General features: G+C 36.4%; 1 protein-coding gene across 1 annotated transcript in view; it reads left to right on the forward strand.

Annotated features, from left to right (window-relative positions):
- Positions 1-18,118, forward strand: part of Dgkh (diacylglycerol kinase eta) — a 221,300-nt gene that overhangs the window by 183,986 nt on the left and 19,196 nt on the right. The window contains exons 17-21 of the mRNA XM_023700138.1: positions 3,294-3,440; positions 5,169-5,286; positions 6,687-6,797; positions 6,938-7,034; positions 16,724-16,831. Of these exons, the coding sequence (XP_023555906.1) occupies positions 3,294-3,440; positions 5,169-5,286; positions 6,687-6,797; positions 6,938-7,034; positions 16,724-16,831 (581 nt within the window). The remainder of the gene's footprint in view (positions 1-3,293; positions 3,441-5,168; positions 5,287-6,686; positions 6,798-6,937; positions 7,035-16,723; positions 16,832-18,118) is intronic.

Raw genomic sequence — 18,118 nt, forward strand, 5'->3', positions numbered from 1 at the left:
TAAAGTACCTACTTAGAACAAGCTTGGCAAAGCACAGGGACCGCGGTTCAATCCCCCAGCACCACATGCCAGCCAGCCCCGCCCCCTGGTGGGTGAGCTGGCCACACACACACACACATAAATAAATAGAATTTAAAAAAAAAATACAGTTGGGTATTCAGAGTGCTCAAGAGTCCACTAAGTTTCACTGGTCTACCTTCCACACTGATGATCCTTGTCTCTAAATTAAGCTTTAAGTCACAACCCTCTTATCAAAATTTTTTTTGTGAAAATATAAAATTGCTCACTGACTATTGTCTGTTTACAGCTTTTCATTGAAGATGAATTCATATTTTTAATATTGCATAAGCAAAAAATGTGTAATTTACTGGGATGAAACAAAGCAGTTAAAATACAAATGAAGAGATAATATAAATGGTACTTGTGAAAAATCAATACAATTATATCAGAAGTGTTTACATTCAAGAATTCATTATATTTTTGTTGTTCTTTTTACCATCTGTCAACTCAGGCAGATTCCTTAGCCTCTCTGGTTTTCTGTTCTGTAAAATAATAATTAATAGTAATAATAATAAACCAGTTTCATTGGGGTTCGCAAAGGTGAAGTTTATCTCTGTCTGTAAGGTGCCCAGAGTAGCATCCGGTACACAATGCTGTGTGTGCTTACCATTCTTTCTGTTAGTGTTACTCTCGTTATTGGTGCTGTTAATCATATTAACTTTGAGAGAATTTCCCCTAATTGTACTTAAAAACTCTTAGACTTCAAAATTAGATTTTGCAGATCTCTTATGTTCAGCATCCAACTCAGGAGAGACGTATTCTAGAACTTTTACTGAAGGCCCTTGGGTCTTTGGACCACTCAGTTTTGTTTTGTTTTGTTTTGTTTTGTTTTGTTTTGTTTTGTTGGCGGAAGCGGGGATTGAACTCAGGCCCTCGGATTGAACTCAGGCCCTCGTGCTTGCCAGGGAAGCGCTCATTCCACTGAGCCATCTCCCCGGGCCCCTCACCTCTTCTACCAGTCTTTAACTTGATGATTGCAACCTTTTTTGGTTTTCTTTTTGCTTTTGTACCTTTTTACTCAATATGTATCTTAAAAAGTGCTACCCAGTTTGAACAAAATTCTCCAGATATTTTTCTGTAAAGTAATACTACATTTCACCCCATTCAGTACTAAGTTTACACATGTTGCTATCACAAAGACTACTTTTTTTTTTTTTCAGACTTATTATAGTAGTTTACATTCAGCCTTATTGCCTGCTTAAAAAAATCTTTTAAATTTGGGTCTATCATTTAGTTTGGTCAGTCTTTTGAAATTTGATGCTATCTTCTCAAGTTTACTTCATCTCTGAATTTGATAATTAGGCCTTTGATATTTTCATCCATTTAAAAATACAAAGTGAGGCTGGCGTAGGCCTTACAGTCCTTACAGTGTACTGCCTGCAACCCCCCCCACACACACACACACACATCATGGCTTTCTGTGGAGGATTGATTTTTTTTTAATGCTCATTGTTAATGGCTATCATCTATTATCATACTCTCATAAATTCAAATCTTTCATTTTAATTAAAAGAAACTATAAAATATAGAGCTAATGATGTAGCTATTGCTACTAGGATGGACATAGATAAAAAATTCTTTAGTGTTGTATTTGATTATAAGATCTTAATTTTGACTAGTATTCAATATTGGGATTTGGAGCTGGGGACATAGCTCAGTGCCATAAGCCCTGCCTGGCAAGTGTAAGGTCCTGAGTTCAATCCCCAGGACCAAAAGAAAAAAAAACTTGGGATTTGATTTTTTTAGAAATCAGTGAGTGGCAATAACAAAAGTTTCTGGTATTTAGTGTTATTGTTGAAGCATACTCATTGTGTCATCATTTAAGTTAAGTCATAACTCAGAAAAGTGAGAAATATATTAAATATAATCATAGATGCTTTAAGAGCCATGAAACTAATTTTTAATTTTAATTTTTGTTATTTTTATATTTTGATTAATTGATTAAGGATTAGTTGCATAATGGGGATTAAACCCAGCGCCTCACCCAGCATTCTATCACTGAATGACATCCCCAGCATTTTTTTTTTTTTTTTTTTTTTTTTTTTTTTTTGAGGCAGGGCTTCCATGAGTTGCTCAGACTCACCTTGAACTTGTGATGCTCCTGCCTCTGCCCTCAGTAGCTGGCATTTCGGGTATGCGTCTCCACGCCCGGCTGAAACACTAGCTTAATTACAGCAGTCATCAGTGCACTCTGCTTTTTACCAGAGAGGAACAGCAAAGCTCCGTCATCAGTGCACTCTGCTTTTTACCAGAGAGGAACAGCAAAATGTTGTTTTCATTAGAAATTAGCCAGAAGTCACATCTGTCCAAAACAGAGTGGCTCCTCTGTTGCTTTTCTTTAATGCAACTAAACCAATTTGAGCAGAGAAAATACAGTGCGTGGTTAATATAGCTTGTAATTAGTCAAAGGGAGAGTGAAAATGATTAAATTTTAGAGTACTTCTAAATTTAATTTGTAAACTTTTAGGAATACCTACTAATAACCCCTAAATTAGTTAAAGGTTCTGTTTGTTATTTATTAAATTACATCAGTTTAGATAGAATTAAATCTGTCATTTTCTTGAAGAGTAACTCTTTTGGGCACATCATTATTTTGAGTAAATAACAGAGAGATGCAAGAAAATCACATCGGTTTCATTAAAAATAAATTCTCATTCTCCTCCCATTTTTAAATACAATGTTAACTCTTGTTTCATGTGTGGGCTCTGGGAATTACATTAATTTAATATCATTTACCCGTATTTATAGGAAAAGTATTATGTTTTATTATACCCTATTTTGAAAAATCATTATAAACTTCACATTTTCTATTTATTTTTAAATGTGAGTTGATCACATTGAAGTTAGTATTACTAACCTATAATTATGGACAGTATCTGTTTTTTACTACTCTCCCATCTATTTCAGATCAGAGATCAAAATACCTTGAAATGCCTTCTATACATCTCAAGAAAAGGAAAATAAAATGATTAAAGAACAATCAGATGAAATTGATATTTTTAGTTCTGCTTGATTAAAACAAGTTTTGGCCAGGCATGGTGGTGCATGCCTGTAATCTCAGCTCTCAGTAGGCTGAGACAGGAGGATTGCCACAAGTTTGAGGCCAGCCTGAGCTACATAGTTCAAGGCCATCCTGGACTACATAGCAAGACCCTGTCTCAAAAAGAAACAGGTCTTGAATTTATAGGCACTTATTAATAAGATGTCCTTTGCCTTTTTTTGTTACACTCCAGGCCTTTTGTCAACAGTTAAAGCTGCACCGCGGTCTCCAGATGCTCGGGCAAGTCGTGGCCATTCACAAACTGATGCTCTTCCTGGTCCAGCTGTAACAGCCACCAAAGAAAACCTGCCTGTACTCAATACTAGAATAATTTGCCCAGGTAGTATAGATTTTGAGACATGGCATATTGTTAAGTATTTCTGTGATAATATGTAAGTATTAATTTCCATGAACTCTGAAATATATTTGTTGCTTAAAGATAAATGTTCCTAAGACAATGTCCTTTCCACATTTATCAGTAGGGATCCAGGTCCTTAGATTCTTATGTGTGTAACAGTTTACTAAGAATCATTAAAACATGTGTTTCTTGACCCTTTTCTGAGAAGTCATGATGCATTGGTTTTGGGGTGGAGCCCCAGAATTGCTCATTATTAAGTGTCCACAGTAATTCTTCTTACAGTCTTGTGACCTCGAAGTATTTCCTCAGCTTTCTTTTGGTTTTAAATTTGTCTTTCTGTAAATATCTTTAGCCTAGTGATACTGTTTTGTTTTTTGAACATCTTATTATACTGATAAATAGATTTATCTTAGATTAGACTAATAATAATAAAAACCAATGGACTGTAAGCAGGAGATGGAGGAAAACATGGATGGCTCCTAGGCCTCTCGAGGTGCCAGTTTTACCACATCCCTCTGATTCATTCAGAATAGGTTGGTATCCGAGTTAAACCCTGAAATCAATGTCTTATACAAGTTCTTTTTAAAGATGAATCACAATTCCATGATAATAGAGACTTTATTAACTCACTTTCAGTAATGAACGGAATAACTACACAAAAGATCAATAGGAAATAGGATACCTGAAAGAAATACTTTACAACACTCAACCTGTGCACTATAGAATTCACATAATACACATTCTTCTTTTTTGTTCCTATGGTGCTCAAGATTGATACCAGTGCTTTTACACTGAACTACACTTCCATCCTTTTTAAACATTTTTAACTTTGAGACAGGGTCTCACTAAGTCCTTAAGTTGCCTATTCTGGGCTAGAATCCTGCCCTCAGCCTCCAGAGTGCCGGGATTGCAGGCATGCACACCACTCCTCACTGAGGGGCATTATTAAACGTCAAAGGAACAAGAAGACATGAGTTAGGGTGCAGAGCCTGTGGGAACACTCTGAACAGAAGATCTGAATGGCAGACAGAGGGAAAAGGACAGCTTCTTAAGGAGCCAGAATTGATGGGGCTGAGTGACCGGCTGGTTGTGAGGAATTTCAGGGACTCCAGTATTCATGTTTGAAATAAAACAGTTTTTGCAAGTCCAAATACTGTGAGTTACCATATGTAGAATAATCACATTAGGCCACTTATGTGTCATTTCATCCACCCAGTTTAAAAAGTAGCAGTATTTTACTACTTACTCTTGACAAGAATACTGAGTTTTTACCTTAGTACATCTCTTTAATATTTTAAATTTAAGCAACGTAATTATCTGCGCTTTAAAAGTATGAACGTGCTATGTCCATGACATTTTGGATAATTCAGCCTTCTTTATAGATTCACTACAGACATTATTGCACTGTCTGCACCAAGGAAAGTAGTACGTATTTTTTGAAGTTGTAGAATTACTGGAATGGTAAATGAGAAATGTCACAAAGAGACTCCAAGGCTTCCTTAATTCATTATGACGACATACAGATACATACTTAAAATTGTCGAAATCCCAGTGTCTCTAACTATCGTATTTCTTAGTTTCGATTAATGAGATGAGTAGGTGCTGGAACATGTGCCTTGAGAGAATGATTCTGAGGTGAGGTCTGAACAGGCTTGTTCTTTCTCTTTTTCCTTGAACATGTTGTGATCCTGTATGTATTCTTTTGTTTAGGTTTAAGAGCAGGACTAGCTGCCTCAATTGCTGGGAGTTCTATTATCAACAAAATGTTACTAGCCAATATTGATCCTTTTGGTGCAACGCCATTTATTGACCCAGACGTAGATTCATTGTAAGAAAATGCCTTTCTAAGTACTTCCTTTTGGCTTTGCTTGTTTCTGTTTCATATGAATTGTAACGTTTTAAATGTGTCATAGTATATTTGGCTCCATGTACAAAAAAGAGCGATTGACAATTCGAAGGCACACTGAAACTTTTGAAATGCGTTTGCTTCATGGTCTCCATCTCAGGTTGGGCCCCTTCCAGCCTTCCTCTGTGAGGGCAACACTGGCAGCGGAAAGCATGGCTTCCACTCACTTTCGCTGGAGACGCTTCCTTAATAATACTTCAGCCTGTGTTACATATGCACTTCGACTCATTTGTTCTCAGTCTTAGCAAATCTGCCATCTTTCCCATACCCAGCATCTAGGATTTCTGATTTCAAGAAGCTCCTGGCCCACAATGATCTTTTACATATTCCACAGCTTGAGACACTTTTTTTTTTACTTCCATTTTAATCTTGCATTATTATATTTTTTAATGTATCTGGTACAGGATTTTTAGTACACAGCTCAGACTCATAGTTATCCTCCTGTTTTAAGCCTCCCAGAGCTGGGATTACAGTTGTATGCCACCATGCCCAGTCTTGGTGTCCAGCTCAGCATGCCTGGCAGTGGGGCTGGCACAGCATGTGGTGCCAGGGATTGAACCCTGGTCTCTGTGCTTGCCTAAGCAGACACTTAGTCTGCTGAGCTATCTCATCGGCCCTTTAATCTTGCTTTTGTTATATCTTATTACTGTAATAACATTCCTTAAAGATTGTCTTGTTTTAAATTTTTAAAAATTCTTAGAAGAATAGATTGAGGGGCCGGGGAGATGGCTCAGTGGAATAAGTGCTTCCCTGGAAAGCTCAAGGGCCTGAGTTCAGTCCCCAGTTACTAAAAAAAAAAAAAAAAAAAAAAAATCGAAGAAGAAGAAGAAGAAAAATAGATTGAACTTTTTTTGTGTGTGTGGTACCAGAGGTCAAACTCAGGACCTTGCAGTTGCCAGGCAGGTGCTTATAGCGCTGAGCTATATCCCCAGCCCCAGAAGAACAGATTGACAGTGCTAGTTTTTTGCTCAATAAATGCTGGAGACTTTCTAGTTACTAAAGAGAGGTGTGCTGGCATTTGAGCAGATGCCTTTCCATAATTACCCTTATTGATCTGTAGAGTAAGAGGCTTTTGGAGGAGCAGAAGGCTAAATTGAACAGAAAAGCGAAGCCTGGCAGTGTCTCCACCTTGCTCGCTGCTCCTTTGCATCACATGTGCTCATCGCTGTGCTTGTGCCCACGACATCTACACAGACAATGATTCGCTAAACCTCGGAGCCTCATAGGAACATAAAATCATTTTAAGTGCCATTTTGTGAACAAGTTTCAATTGTTTTAATGAACTTGAAATTGAATTTATATACTTTTCCTTATTATCATAGAGATGGATATTCAGAAAAATGCGTTATGAACAATTACTTTGGGATTGGATTGGATGCAAAAATTTCTTTAGAATTTAATAATAAGAGAGAAGAGCACCCTGAAAAATGCAGGTAATTTTGAAAATAGCAATAATGTTATTACATGAAAGCAGTTTTACTTAATTTCATTTTATTACCTCTTTTGCTTGCTCTGCCTTTAAGAAGAAAATAAATAAAATTTACTGAGATTCCCTGCCAATATTTCTCTTCAGGAGCCGAACTAAAAACTTGATGTGGTATGGAGTCCTTGGGACCCGGGAATTATTACAGAGATCTTATAAGAATTTAGAACAAAGGGTTCAACTTGAGGTAAGTTTATCTTCTAGTAAAGACTTTTCCAGTGATCTTATGTAGAAAAATAATTTCCTTTGTGGAGATAATTTTACCTAAACTCTTGATTAATCATTAACCATTCAAGAATGAATGTCAAGGTGAATATCAGTTGTGTATTGGCATACTTAAGTATGTGGCTTACTTAACCATAACTATAATTAGCTACTGGAAGGGGCCACTGTGAGCACAGTACCCCATTAAGAAGGCAGAGCCACGAAGTGCATTTTTAGGTCAGGGTGTTTAGTGGGCTTCTTCATTTAAGTTAGCCAGTTCTGATTCAGTTCTACAATGCTCAAGTTTCACTGATTCCTTAAAGTCGTGTTCATAGTAAATATAATCTTTTGACTTAAATATGTATTTTATTGAGATTATGCCTAGCCATTCAATAAAAGAAAAAAGATTTTGAGCATTGGTATTTTTTATTTTAACTGAAGTAAGAAACTAAGGATAGTTAAAGTTATTTAACATCCCCCAGTAACAAGAAAAAGATAGAGGACATGACTCTGAAAATTCAGTCTATTAATTACTGTAATTTTTTTTTGTCTTGGTCCAAAACTCACTGTTTGTGATGATAAGCATGTCTTTCCATCTTATATCCTGTTATGATATTTTAAAGTTTGTTATGCATATAGAAAAATATACAAATATTAAGCCTTAAATGCCCTATTAAAAAATGAAACTAGCATTGTTGTGTTATTTCAAAAATGGGGTATGGACTAAGGTAGGGTCTGATTCAGTCATTATCAACTAAATCTGATATTAATGATGAGCCAATTATACTTTCTACTGTAAGATACAACTAAGCAATTATGTAGGCTGGCTTTGGTTTATCATTGTTCTAAAATTAAAATAGAGATTACTAGATTGTAAAGGGACAAAATCTTGGAAGTTCACTTAAAAAGCTTTGTAAAGTCTATCTTCCACAACCCTAGCTCAGGTCATATTAGGTATTCCTATGTATCATAATCCAGTTAATAAAATATAAATTTATAATATCATGATTCAAAAATGGATTTAATACACCTAACCTACCAAATATCATAGCTTAAGTTTGCCTACTTTAAACTTGCTCAAAATACTTACTTTAGCTGAACAAAGCCTACTTCCTAATAAAATGTTGACTATCTCAGGCCAGCAAGGTAGCTCAGTGGACTAAGCACCTGCTTAGGCCAGCGCAGGGAATGGGGTTTGATCCCGGGCACTACATGCTGCGCTGGCCCCACCCCTGGGCACACTGAGCCGGCCACCGAGACCCAGCATGGTGGCGCATGCCTATAATCCCAGCACCACCTCAGAGGCTGAAAACAGGATTGCTACAAGTCTGCGCTACATAGTGAGACCCTGTACCAAATACACTAAAAAAAAAAAAAAAACAAACTTTGAATATATCAAGTAATTTATTGAAAACTTACTACAAATGGAAATTAGAATGACTGATGGTCATGCTGTTATACCTTATTAAGTTTGTGTGTGCTGTGGTTAAGCTCCATAACCAACCACCTTTAAGGATTATGGACCCACATTATCTGAGATCTCTGCCACTAGAGGGTTTTAGTTGCTGATGGATTTGTAGCTTCTGCTGGTGGCCCATACTTCGGACACGACACTGCACATGTAGCTGCCTTTCTATCTCCTTTTGAAACAGTTCTGAAGCTTTGGAACATTAGACATTGTAAGAAACAGTATACCCTACAAATATTTTTAAGTGCATTATATAAAATAACACTAAGAAAAGAAACCAATAATAGTTAAATAGATTAACAAACTTTAAAATTGTTAAAGGGTAATATATGTATTTCATCATTACCAAATCAAATAAAAATCCTCTGGTGTGTCTAATTTCAAAGTAATAATGAACATAAATGATATCTGAAACATCTGTAGTAAGATGTAGAAGGTCTGAATATCTATTTGCAGTGAAGGCATGGCTATTGTTAATGTCTGATCTGTTTCCTACATTTATAAGTGCAAGCAGTGCTAAATTGCGGAAGTTAGTGAACACAAAGAGATATTTTTTTACCATAAAGTTAACAGACCCTGTATAACTGATTTCTGAACTTGAAGTTAGGAACCCTTTATTTAAATATATATTAAATGATTTTTTAAAAACACCAAAATCACTAAAAATAAATGGAAGCATGCTAATATACAGAAAAACTAGAGAATCTGGCATTATTGATGCAAGCAAGCAAATAAACAAACCAATGCCCTCTTCTAGGGATAACAGATCATTGCTAAAAGGCCTGTTCCCTAAGAATTCATTTTCCTGGTTCACTTGAAATAAAGGTGAAGAAAGGAGACCCACATTTTTCGAAACTTTTTCCAGAGAGATCCCTGCGTCAGTGGCAGGCTTTGACAAACATATTTTTTGCTCACATAAGCTTTCTTTCTCTTTATGTTGTGGTATAGAAAGAAACAGATTTCCTGTCGTGACTTTCATTTTATGCTGAAGGAGGGATAGGACTGTGGTTTCCCTACCTACAAAATAAATGAAGTAATGCTTTGTGAAAACCATAATTCAATGAGCTGAGATAAAAGAAATCTCTCTGTAAATTTAAAAGAATTGTATAGATGTAAACTGTTTCACAAGACATAGCAACTATGATTTTGATGTATACCTAACTTCCAGGATCATTGACGTTTATAATCCTCTTTCCAGTGATGGGAATGGCAGAATAATATGAACATATTTTGCTACTGTTATAGTAGCAAATTATCTTTGACATACAAATGTAGGCACTTCATTAAATTTTAAACATTCAATTAAGAAAGAGCAAAAGCAATTTTTTACTCATAATACATAAAACTTAACATATATTGAGCAGCTTGGTCTATTAAGTGAAATAATGACTGTGTCCTCTTTAAGGCATTAAGATAATGTGAAAAAAAAACATGTAACTTTTTAAAAGCAGCATTCATTTATAGGCTATGATGAAATAGGTGATAGAGCTCTTTCCCAGCTTGCAAGATGGTGGGTGAAAAACTGAGAAGCAGACACTAAAGAGAAGAAACCTGAAGCTAAGAAGGCTGCTGCCAGTGGTACTGGTAAAAAGGGTAAGATGAAGGCAAAAACATCCAGGAAGGGGCACCCCACTGCAGCCAAAATCCTGTCCTGGTTAGAAGAATTGGTAGGTACTCCCGATCTGTTATGTATTCCAAAGGGCTTTGTGCAAGAGAAAATACACAGCTGCTAAATCAAAGGTTGAGAAGAACAAGGAGAAAGTTCTTGCTTTGATCACAAAACCAGTCGCTGGGGACAAGAATGGTGGTACCTGGGTGGTTAAGCTTCGAAAAATGCCTAGATACTACCCTACTGAAGATGTGCCCTGATAGCTCTTGAGCCACGGCAAGAAACCCTCCAGTCAGCATGTGCAGAAACTTCAAGCTAGCATCACTCCCAGCACCATCTTAATCATCCTCACCGGGCGTCACAGAGGCAAGAGAGCGGTCTTCCTCAAGCAGTTGCTGCTTGTGACTGGGCCTCATATCCTTACTCGTGTTCCTGTATGAAGAACACTCAGAAATTTGTCATTGCCATCTCCACAAAAATTGACATCAGCAAAGTGAAAATCCCCAAACACCTCACTGATGTCTACTTCAAGAAGAAGCTGCAGAAACCCAGATACCAGGAGGGCGAGATCTTTGACACCAAGAAAGAGAGAGACAAGATTTCAGAGCAGCGCAAAGTGGATCAGAAAGCGGTGGACCAACAGATTTTAGCAAAAATCAAAGCTGTTCCTCAGCTCCGGGGCTACCTGCAATCCATTTTTGCTCTGACAAATGAAATTTATCCTTGTAAATTAGTGTTCCAAATTTCTTACTAAAAACCTAATTAAATAGCGGATGCATTTAGGGAAAAAGAAATAGGTGGTAGAGAACAAATACTTGTATCATTTGCATGTTGGGTTATTTCATATAGTTCCACAATCCTTTCATACATTTTTGAAAAACCTAAGTTTTTTGGTTTATTTTATGATGGTAATCTCTTTTATCACTTCAATGATTATTAGTTATAACTACTAGCTAAATTATTTTGTAATAGTTAAATTTTGCTGAATTATTTCAACATTATTACCTTTAATTCTTAAAGCTTTGTAAGGTAGATATTAATATCAGGTCCAAGGAGAAAGACAGTTACCCAAGAAAGCAACTGCTTGGTTATTATAACAGTATGTTAATTGTAACTAAGGAAGGTTATTTACTGGCCTCATACAATGTATTCCTGTTCCCTATTGGCCATACTATGTGGTAGGCATTGTTAATCCACTTAGCAGGTATAAAGCTCTGTAAGTTTAAGGGACTCACTCAGTGTAAGAGATAATTCAAACCAAGTCCATCATTTTTTCACTATACCACACAAAGGAACCAGAGATGGACAACTGCTGATCAGAAAAAAAAAAAATAACTGGTATTTTGTGGTGTTTTACAATATGAAGAGCCCCAAATGGAAATGGAGAAGAGTAGGGAAGATTATAAAAGGACACAGCACTATTGAGGGCCTTCTTTAGTCCAATAGTTTATCTAATCTACATTCATATTTTTTTCCAATGAAAAATACGAAGTGGATATTAAGCACTGAACTTGGTATTTTGTTTAATGCATACACATTAAATGAAGTATATAAAAACTGCTGTAATTTTTTTTTTTTTTTTTTTTTGCAGAACTGGGTATTGAACTCAGGCCAGACAAGCACTTATTCTACTGAGCCATCTCCCCGGCCCCCACGTAAATTTTTTTTAAAGCAAAGCCCATTTTAAGAAATTGTATTTCTCAAATGGGAAGGGGACTAAGAGATAGGCAAAGGAGCGAAGCATGGGAGAGAAGGGATGAAACATGACAGTAAGATGTGTTAGGTACATGTACTGACTCCATACAAGGACTGTAAATAGGTATTGCAAACATGTTCTAATTAAAAATAATACTAGGACCTGCGAGACAGCTCAGCGGTCTAAAGTGCCTGTTTAGGCAAGTTTAGGCAAGCAGCAGGGACCACAGTTCAGTTCCTGGCACCACATGTCATGCCAGCCTCACCCCCAAGGTGGGCTGAGCTGGCCAAAAATAAATAAATAAATAAATAAAATAATAATAATAATAATAATAATAATAATAATAATACAATTAGAAAGAATCAACCTGAACCTTTGTAAGACTGCAACTGTTGTATTTCTATTCAGTAAGAATTTATTTTCATTGTATACAATTATGTCACCAGCCATCTTTCCTCCTGTTTTTCTATTTAAGAGATAATTTGACTTTCATCTAAGTGACTACTTAGAAAAAAATAGTGTAAAATACTTTCCAACATGCATGTGTTTGGCTGGACCTTAGTTCTAAAGTACTTAAAAAACTCAGTTTTACATTTGGCTGTTACCAGTTAGTTACAGAGCACTGATGCACTCCAGGGGCTGTGAGAGGAGCCGGGGTGACAGGTAGGACCACAGCTACCCTATGTGGCCTGCTTGCAGAATGATGCCCAAAACAAAACCAGAGGCCATGACCCAGTAAGAATCTTGCAAGTGGCCTGAAAAGAAAAATATTCCCTGATTGGAAGAGGAAAAAGAAAGAAAACTTTTAAAAACAGGCTGGGGAGATAGCTCAGTGGGCTAAGTGCCTGCCTGGCCAAGCACGAGGACCAGAGTTCAATCCCAGATACCGCATGCCATGCTGACCCCAAGGCCAGGCATGGTGCACCCCTGTAATGCCAGCGCTGGGGAGGCTGAGACTGGAGGATCACTGTGGGTCTGAACTGTGTAGTGAGATGCTTTAGCAAATAAATAAATAAATATTTTTTATAAAAGCTTTATGTAAGTTGTCTGTGCTTCAAGTTTTTAAAATAAAATAAAGTTTTTCTAATGTTTATGTTTATGATTTACTAGTCCATGTTTGCATGGACTAATTGTCATGTTCTTCATGGAGATAGGTACTTGCACAGAACAATTGCCCCCCCCCATCCTCACCCCATCTCTTGGTCTCCTTCCTATTTGCAAAAGATCTGTCTCCCAACTTACTGTTGTCTTTCATTTTGCTCTTTTCTCATATTTTAGGTTTATCATAAGAACTTATGCAGGGGCCGGGGAGATGGCTCAGTAGAATAAGCACTTGCCTGGCAAGCACAAGGGCCAGAGTTCAATCCCCGGTTTTGACCAAAAAAAAAAAAGAACTTATGTAATTTTTAAGCACATGTATTTGATTTATTTGACTTAACATTATGATCTCAAGGTACATCCATTTGTTTTGACAGAGTACTCAAATTCATCCTCCTTTATGGCAGAGTAGTACTCTGCTGTAAAGAACATTTCCTTTGTTTTCTAACATCAGTTAAGGGACCTAAGGGCTGCTTTCCAAGATTTGGCTATTATGAGTTATGCTGTTATAAACATGTATCACTGTAATATAATTTTTTAAGTTCTTCAAGAAGATATTTAAAAGAGAGAGTAGCTGGGTAGAAAGAAATTTCTAGTTTCAGCATTTAGATGTTGAGGAATCTACATAATAATAAAAATATTACTATAAATATATCTATATAAGGGCCAGACACATAGCTCAGCAGATTAAAGCACCTGCAAGCAGGCTCAGGGGCCAGGGATTCAATTCCTGGGCCTGCTATGCTGGCCCTGCCCCTGGGGCGCACTGAGATGGCAATTGAGACTGGGCTTGGTGGCACATGCCTATAATCCCAGCTCTTGGGAGGCTGTAAACAGGAGAATCACTATAAGTTTGATCTAGTAGTGAGACCTTGAACACCCTGTAGACCCTTCCCTAAAATACAGATGAAAAAAAAAAGAAAATATATCTGCTATATTCTCATCAATAATATAGAATATATAGTTCCATTTTTCCCCGAGTCTCACCAGCATTTGATGTAATTTGATTTCTTTTTTAATTCATTTATTGAAAATCAATAATTACATGGCAAATTAAAAATTATAGACAAATACTGAAATATGAAAGATATAAGACGTAGACCGTGAATTTTAGAAAAATATTTCTGAAATGAATACATAACAAGAGAATAATAGATTGCACATTGTAAAAAAATAATTTACAAATAAATGAATATAACTTCTTGATGATAACCTTTCTAGAATAAGGTGGAACCTCAGTGTTACATAATTTGAATTTCTCTGATGGCCAGAGACACTGAACATTTTTTCACTTATTTATTGTCCATTATACTTCTAAGAAGTATTCTAAATGGGTCTTTTATTTGGGAGGGGTTTAATTCTGAGTTCCATATATATTCTACATATTAGTCCTCTGCCTAAGGAATAAGTGACCGTTTGTTTTTCCCTTTCTAGAGCTTGCCTCTCACTTTCTTGGTCATTTCTTTTGCTGTGCAGAAACTTTCTCAGTTGATGTGATCTCATTTGTAGATTCTTTATATTATTTCTGTAGTTGGTGTTCTGTTCAGAAAGGCCTTTCCTATGCCTGTGTCTTCAAGTATTTTAACTTTTCTAGTAGATTATGTTCCTGTTCAAACATTTAGTTCTTTAATTCATTCTAATTTTAATTTAATACACTGTGAGAGAAATGGTTGTAGGTCTTATACATGTAGATAGCCAATTTTCCCAACATCATTTGTTAAGGAGGCTGTCTTCCCTCTAATTTATGTCTCTGGTACCTTTTATAAAATCAGAAAGTTGAATGTGCATGGATCTTCTATTCTGTTCCAGTGATAATGTTTCACGAACCATATTGAACCAAACTGATGATAACAGCCTTCCTTATCTTGTTTCTGAATTAGAAGGAAAGTTGTAACCTTTTTGTCATTTAATACTATGTTGGCCTCTGGTTTGTAGTAAATTGCTTGTCTTGGATTGAAATAAGGTCCTTCTGCACTTACTTTCCAGTTAGATGATCCTGTGATTTTTTTTGTTTTTGCTTCTGTTTATGTGATGTATTTATTACACTTACTGATTCATGCATATTAAATCATCCTTGCATCACTGAGATGAAGCCTACATAGTCTTGATGTATGAATTTTTTTTTGTTAGTTTTTGAGTTTTCTTTGCCAGTGTCTTGAGGATTTTTGTATTTATGCTTATTAAACAGGTAGGCATGTGCCTTGTCTCCCTCTCCTCTTCCTCCCTCTCTGTTTTGGGTTGGATCCTTCTCTGATTTTGGAATCAGAGAATGCCATCTCTTAGGAAGGAGTACAGTACTCCTGCCTCAATTTCATTAAAGAGTTTGAGTAGTACTCATGTTAGATCTTCCCTAAAGCACTTGAAGAATTCAGTGGCCAGTCCACTGGGACCTGAACTATTCTTAGTTGGTAGTTTTATTACAGCTTCAATTTTATTGCCTGTTAATAGATTAATCAGAATTTTTATATCTTCTTAGTAGTTTGGTAATTGTATCTAGGACTTGATCTTTTTTTTTCTGAATTCACCCATGTACTAGTGTACAGATTTTTTTTTTTTTTTCCGGAACCAGTGGTTGAACTCAGGCCCTTGCACTTGCCAGGGAAGCGCTTATTCCACTGAGCCATCTCCCCTGCCCTAGTGTACAGATTTTTGAAGTAATTACTAATAATGTTCATTATTTCAGCAGTGTTCATTGTGAGTTTGCCTTTTTCACTTCTAATTGCATCGATTTGGGACATTTTTTCCTTTTTTTTTGGTCTGAGTGACTACATGTTGTTATATTTTGTTTATTCTTTCACAGAACCACCTCCCTTCAATTCACTAGATCTAGTATTATATTTTTAATTTAAATTTCATTAATTTCTGTTTTGATATTTGAAACTTCTTTGTACTGGCTTTGAGTTTGGAATGTTCTTGTTTTTATAGGACTTTGGGGTACATCATTAGGTTATTTATGTGAGCCAATCTGTCTTTCTGATGTAGGCATTCACAGCTATAAACTTTTCTCTCAGGATTGCTTTCATTGTGTCCTATAAGTTCTTTATATCATCTTGGCATTTTCATTTGATTCTAGAAAATGTCTAATTTCTTGTTATCCATTGATTATTTAAGAGAGTATTGTTTAATTTCCATGTGTTTGTGTAATTTACATGATTTCTTTGTCTTGGTACCAAGGATCAAACTCAGGACCTTGCACTTGCCAGGCAGGCGCCTGTGCTGCTAAGCTGTATCACCAGACCACTGTGGTTTCTTTTGCCATTGATTTCTGGTTTTATTGAACTATGTTCTGATAACATGCATGGAATAATTTGTTCTTCTATGCATGATTTATGAGCTAGCATGTGATCTTTTTTGAGAAAGTCCTATGTACTACTGTGAAGAATATGCATTCTGCTGTTAGGTGGATATACATGTATACATGTGTGTGTGTGTGTGTGTGTGTGTGTGTATATATATATATATATATATATATATATATACATACATATATATACATATATATAGCTTGTTTTGTTTTTCAAAGATTTGGATATATATCATTTTTTTCAAAGATTTGTTTCAACTGTGATAGTTTTTACTTTTTTATCTAATTGATCTACTAATGAAAATGGTGTACTGAGGTCCACCATTATAACTGTGTTGGTGTTTATCTTATTTATGTCCAGTAGTGTTTGTTTTGTAAAGAAATGTGTAAGAAGGTATTCACAAGAAAGCTAACATTGCTAGCACTGAGCATTTTAGTATCTTTCAGACTAGTGGTTCTGCTCTGTCTGTCTAACCTCTGAGCTTTGTTTCTTGCAGTGTGATGGACAGTATATTCCTCTTCCTAGTCTTCAAGGCATAGCAGTGTTGAACATCCCGAGTTACGCTGGAGGCACTAACTTCTGGGGTGGAACCAAAGAAGATGATGTAAGTAGCATAATGGAGTGAGAATTTGTTTCCTGAACAAACATGTTGTATTACTGGAATAGTTCCTGTTTAAAATGTGCTTTTCAGGGCTGGGAAGATAGCTCAGTGGCTTAAGTGACTACCTAGCAAGTGCAGGGTCCCAAGTTTGATCTCTGGTACCATAAAATCATATGAAACAAAAAAAACAAAGCACATACAAATAAAATGTGCTTTTCAATATTTAAGTCAGAATACATTGGGCAGGTGAGGGATAAAATAGATTTAAGATTTTATTTGAGGGACCCCTAGTAAGAGTGGACAGCCTGAAAGGAATATAAAGAACAGAAAGGGGGCCATTGCTAGCACTTGCTTTTTGGGCTTTCTACCTGCCTTGCTTTGCCATGGACTGTTTCTTCTCTGCCATACCACCCTGCCTTGGAGTCAGAACTGAAGCCTTTACAAATTCTGAGCTATAATAAAACTTTGCTCTTCTAAAAAAAAAAAAAAAAAAGATTTTATTTGAATGTCTTTTTTTTTGTGGAACCAGGGATTGAACTCAGGCCCTTGCGCTTGCCAGGGAAGCACTAATTCCACTGAGCCACCTCCCCGGCCCCTATTTGAAGGTCTTATCCTGGGCTGTAGATAATAATATTCTGGATAAACAAAAATATCCATTGGGAAAGTCAACTTAGAAGATGAAAGGGAGAAGCTTTTTAATAGCATACCTAGTATTATTATTCTGTTGCTATAAGAAATTAACACAAATTTAACAGTACACATGAATCATTGTGTAGTTTTGCGTAGTAGAAGTCTGCCACAGAGGCCCTGAGGAAGAATCTTGTTCCTGCTCTTACTGGGTTTTAAACTTTGCTCCCATTCCTCCATTGTCCAACTGAACTAAGGAAGGCTAAAGCCTGATACTGTATCACTCTGGTCTCTTCTGCCTCCTCCTCCTAGATTTAGTAATGCGTAAGACTATCCTGACTATCCTGAGTGCACGCAGAGCATGCAGGGCAAGCTCCCTGTCGCAAGGTCCCTAATGTAATCACATCTACAAAGTTCCTTCCACCATGTTAAGTGACGTCATCACGTGGCCGCTTTTAGGGTGGGGATGGGGGCATCATCACAGTGATGTCAGCACCTTTAATTTTCCAAGCTTGTATGTGTATTCCTATTAATTGTAATTTTAGTAATATCAAGGCTTATTTATTTAGAAAGATCAAGTGAGGTAAGGCTATTTTTGTTGACATATTTGGGAATGGCTCTTCAGTGAACTTACAAGATTATATATAAAATAAATCACAATGG

The sequence above is a fragment of the Octodon degus genome, unplaced genomic scaffold, assembly GCF_000260255.1.
Source record: "Octodon degus isolate 3935 unplaced genomic scaffold, OctDeg1.0 scaffold00122, whole genome shotgun sequence".
Classification (NCBI taxonomy): domain Eukaryota; kingdom Metazoa; phylum Chordata; class Mammalia; order Rodentia; family Octodontidae; genus Octodon; species Octodon degus.